Source organism: Centruroides sculpturatus, unplaced genomic scaffold (genome assembly GCF_000671375.1).
Source record: "Centruroides sculpturatus isolate CEXI.00-Female unplaced genomic scaffold, Cexi_2.0 scaffold288, whole genome shotgun sequence".
NCBI lineage: Eukaryota > Metazoa > Arthropoda > Arachnida > Scorpiones > Buthidae > Centruroides > Centruroides sculpturatus.
Window position 1 is genome coordinate 510,087 of NW_019384547.1, and position 2,944 is coordinate 513,030.

The following is a 2,944-nucleotide window of genomic DNA, read 5'->3' on the forward strand; positions in this document are numbered from 1 at the left end:
CGCTGTCACTATGCTTCGCCAATCGCGTTAATTCTTGGCAGTTGAAGCGGACAGACATGAGCGTCATGGCAGTATGTGGTAAGTGATGATATCAAATGTGGATAACAATGAAATGTCCTACACGTGTAAATAACGGAGAAAGAACACAGAAGGACGGCGAAGTGAAAATGTGATAATAAATATGAAATTAAGTCGACTTTCATGTAATGAAATAAGTGAAAGTCACTTAGCGTGCACGGGCGAAAGCCTGGGGCCGTTCGAACTATCAAGCTGTCTCGAATCTGTGAAATCATAACTGTGATTTTACTTATATCGACGTCCTATCTGTCTCTTTTCTCTGTTATCACCAGGCTGGGTCACGTAATTGTAAAATGGGAACTCTAGGACGGAAAAGTGACGAATCGAAAGTATCGTGAGCGCGTATTATGATGTATGCACAGGCATACGTGGATTAGAGCGATAGAGAAAAAACGAGCACTTACAAAGAAGGATAGGCAGGGTCAGACCCTCAGATGTGCGAGGATTCTCCAACGATAGACGTGTACCTCTGCTGATCTTTGTAATTATAAATTGTAAATACATGTAACAAAATATTATTTTCTTTTTTATTTTGTGCATGTTACAAGTTATAAATAAATATAAACAAACAACACTAACTCGATAACATTAAATTTAAATAACAAAATAATTAATTTACTGTGTTTTTGTTGTTTATAACTCCTGTTTATAGGCATTCGGTATTCGGCCGAATAGTGAAAAATAGGCCGAATAGGCCGAATACACAATAGTAACCGAATATTCGTTACATCACTAATGAAAATCATTACTAATATAAGTTTAATAATTTTAAAATTTTTACCAAAAGCTGGTTTAAATGTAAAAGGATGAAGACCTTTCTCTTCTCTGTATCCGCTTAATGCCAAACATCCGCCGAAAAAAAACAACTGATAGAAATAACTGAAGAAGACGCACGTTGCGGCATAGAAACAGAATATTCTTATACCCGGAAATGGTGACGTCATGGCAATACAATAAGAGAAGAAATTCGTTAGAGACGTTATGGTGATGGACACTGCAGCGTTGCGATACGTCTGTTCCATTCGCTTTTCTACGCTGTCATTGCAGTCTTTTACCTTCCAACAAGCTAATACCACAAACGAGTCGTCCACTTCCGTAGCTTTAATATATCGAAACAATATAAATTAGTAATTTTGGTAGTTTCGAAACCGTGCCAGTAATGTTTAGTAATTCGAACATAGATCAATTGTTGTATTTATTCAGACAATTGACAAATCTCGTCATTAATTAAATTAAACTGAATAAAATTTAATAATGAGATTTTCCAAGTGTCTGAATAAATACAATAATTGATTTGTGTTCGAATTACTAAATTACTAAAGCAAAGTATATTTGTACCTGAAAATATTTTATGGATTATCTTACCAAGAATCATGAAAGGAAGGCTGACATTCCACCGAAGGTTTTGTACTCCACAGGCGGTTAATAATCCAAAAGCGGTGGTCACAGCCAGACCCGCAGATACCACAGTAGCTACGCCTAACCAAGGTTTGCACTTTACCCAATTGTTAGTCATGTTCGACGACATGCAGAAAATAGCCACTACGACCACAGCAACGCTTATCAAAGGAACTAATTTCTGTGAAATTCGTATTATTTGAAAACCGGTAGACGCTATTGGCTCGGAAAATGTTTTAATATGCTGAAAACTATAATCACTCAACTTGTTGTAAACTGCCTTTGTCCATTCTTCATTCCACATTTTCTTACTTGAATTCGATTCGTCTAGTACATAGTATAAACGAACCGCTTTTGCTTCAGTTACGTATCCTTTGTCGTCTGTCGTCACCCCTCCTAAATTCACACAAAGGATTTTGTACGCGTATGTTACAGAATCAATATTAACTGGATATTTCAATGTTAATATTTCATTAATAGTATTTTCGGAGTTGTTTAGCAGATCAATAAGAGTATTTTCTGAACACTTGCCGTCTACACTCTCGCACACGTCCACGTAACTAATATTCTTCCCATCTACATGAGCTATGGTATTTTTCACAACCTTATCTACAGTTCGTATTTCGTTTAGAAATTTTTTTCGTAAAATGTTGCTTTTTCTATTATTTACTATGTAGATTATTGGAAAATCTGGGAATTTAATTAGTCGTATAAAATCGAAAGTACCTGAATTCACACGGAATGTCTTTTTTATAAACTGTTTTGATTCAAAAACTTTACCTCTGTCCGCAGCTAACAGAGAATCGATGTCGTCGTTGGTTTGAATTCTGATCAGCCCAATTGATAATAAGCCAGAAAGAATGACAGGAGCAATGACAAAATAAAGGGGATATCGACTAATTGTTATACCAAGTCGACCAATTATACTGGACACGGTGTTTGTCAAACACGAACATTTCGTTCTCTTCGAAGTGTCGATTCTTCTTATCTAAAAAAATTAAAATAGAAATTACTTTAGCATACGCGTTTGAATGCTTGGTTCAGTCGAGTGATTTTTACCTGTGTATTCATTGCTATCTTAAGAAAATCCTGAATTGTCTTAATAATATTCAGCGTAAAATGCTTCTCGATGATTGATTCTATCAGATTGAATGAAGTACCTTTCACATTTAAAAATATTTTCCTCAAGTATTGAAAATTCTGAATAGAAAATCAGTTTTTTATAAAGTGTAATTATTGTGTGTGACGTAATATAGTCTCTCCGTTCTTCGTCTGATTGGTATAAATTGTTTTGAAAATAACCAATTGAAGCTAGTCTTTGTTAAATACTTTTTGTTATTTTTTCTGTTGAAAACTTGTTCAAATGGAAGTTGCATATTTATATTAAAATAAATTTTAACATAATGTCATCTCATTAACGACTATATAAATACCAATTTAAAAAACGTATATAAAATATAATAATTGT

At 34.3% G+C, this 2,944-nt stretch overlaps 1 protein-coding gene across 1 annotated transcript in view; it reads right to left on the minus strand.

The window, feature by feature from the left end:
• LOC111623533 (patched domain-containing protein 3-like) overlaps nt 1-2,547 on the minus strand; it is a 4,495-nt gene extending 1,948 nt beyond the window's left edge. Inside the window, exons 1-4 of the mRNA XM_023366137.1 lie at nt 2,536-2,547; nt 2,203-2,464; nt 1,444-2,085; nt 860-1,177 (exon numbers count right to left, since the gene is read on the minus strand). Of these exons, the coding sequence (XP_023221905.1) occupies nt 860-1,177; nt 1,444-2,085; nt 2,203-2,464; nt 2,536-2,547 (1,234 nt within the window). The remainder of the gene's footprint in view (nt 1-859; nt 1,178-1,443; nt 2,086-2,202; nt 2,465-2,535) is intronic.
• Nucleotides 2,548-2,944: the final 397 nt, after the last annotated feature.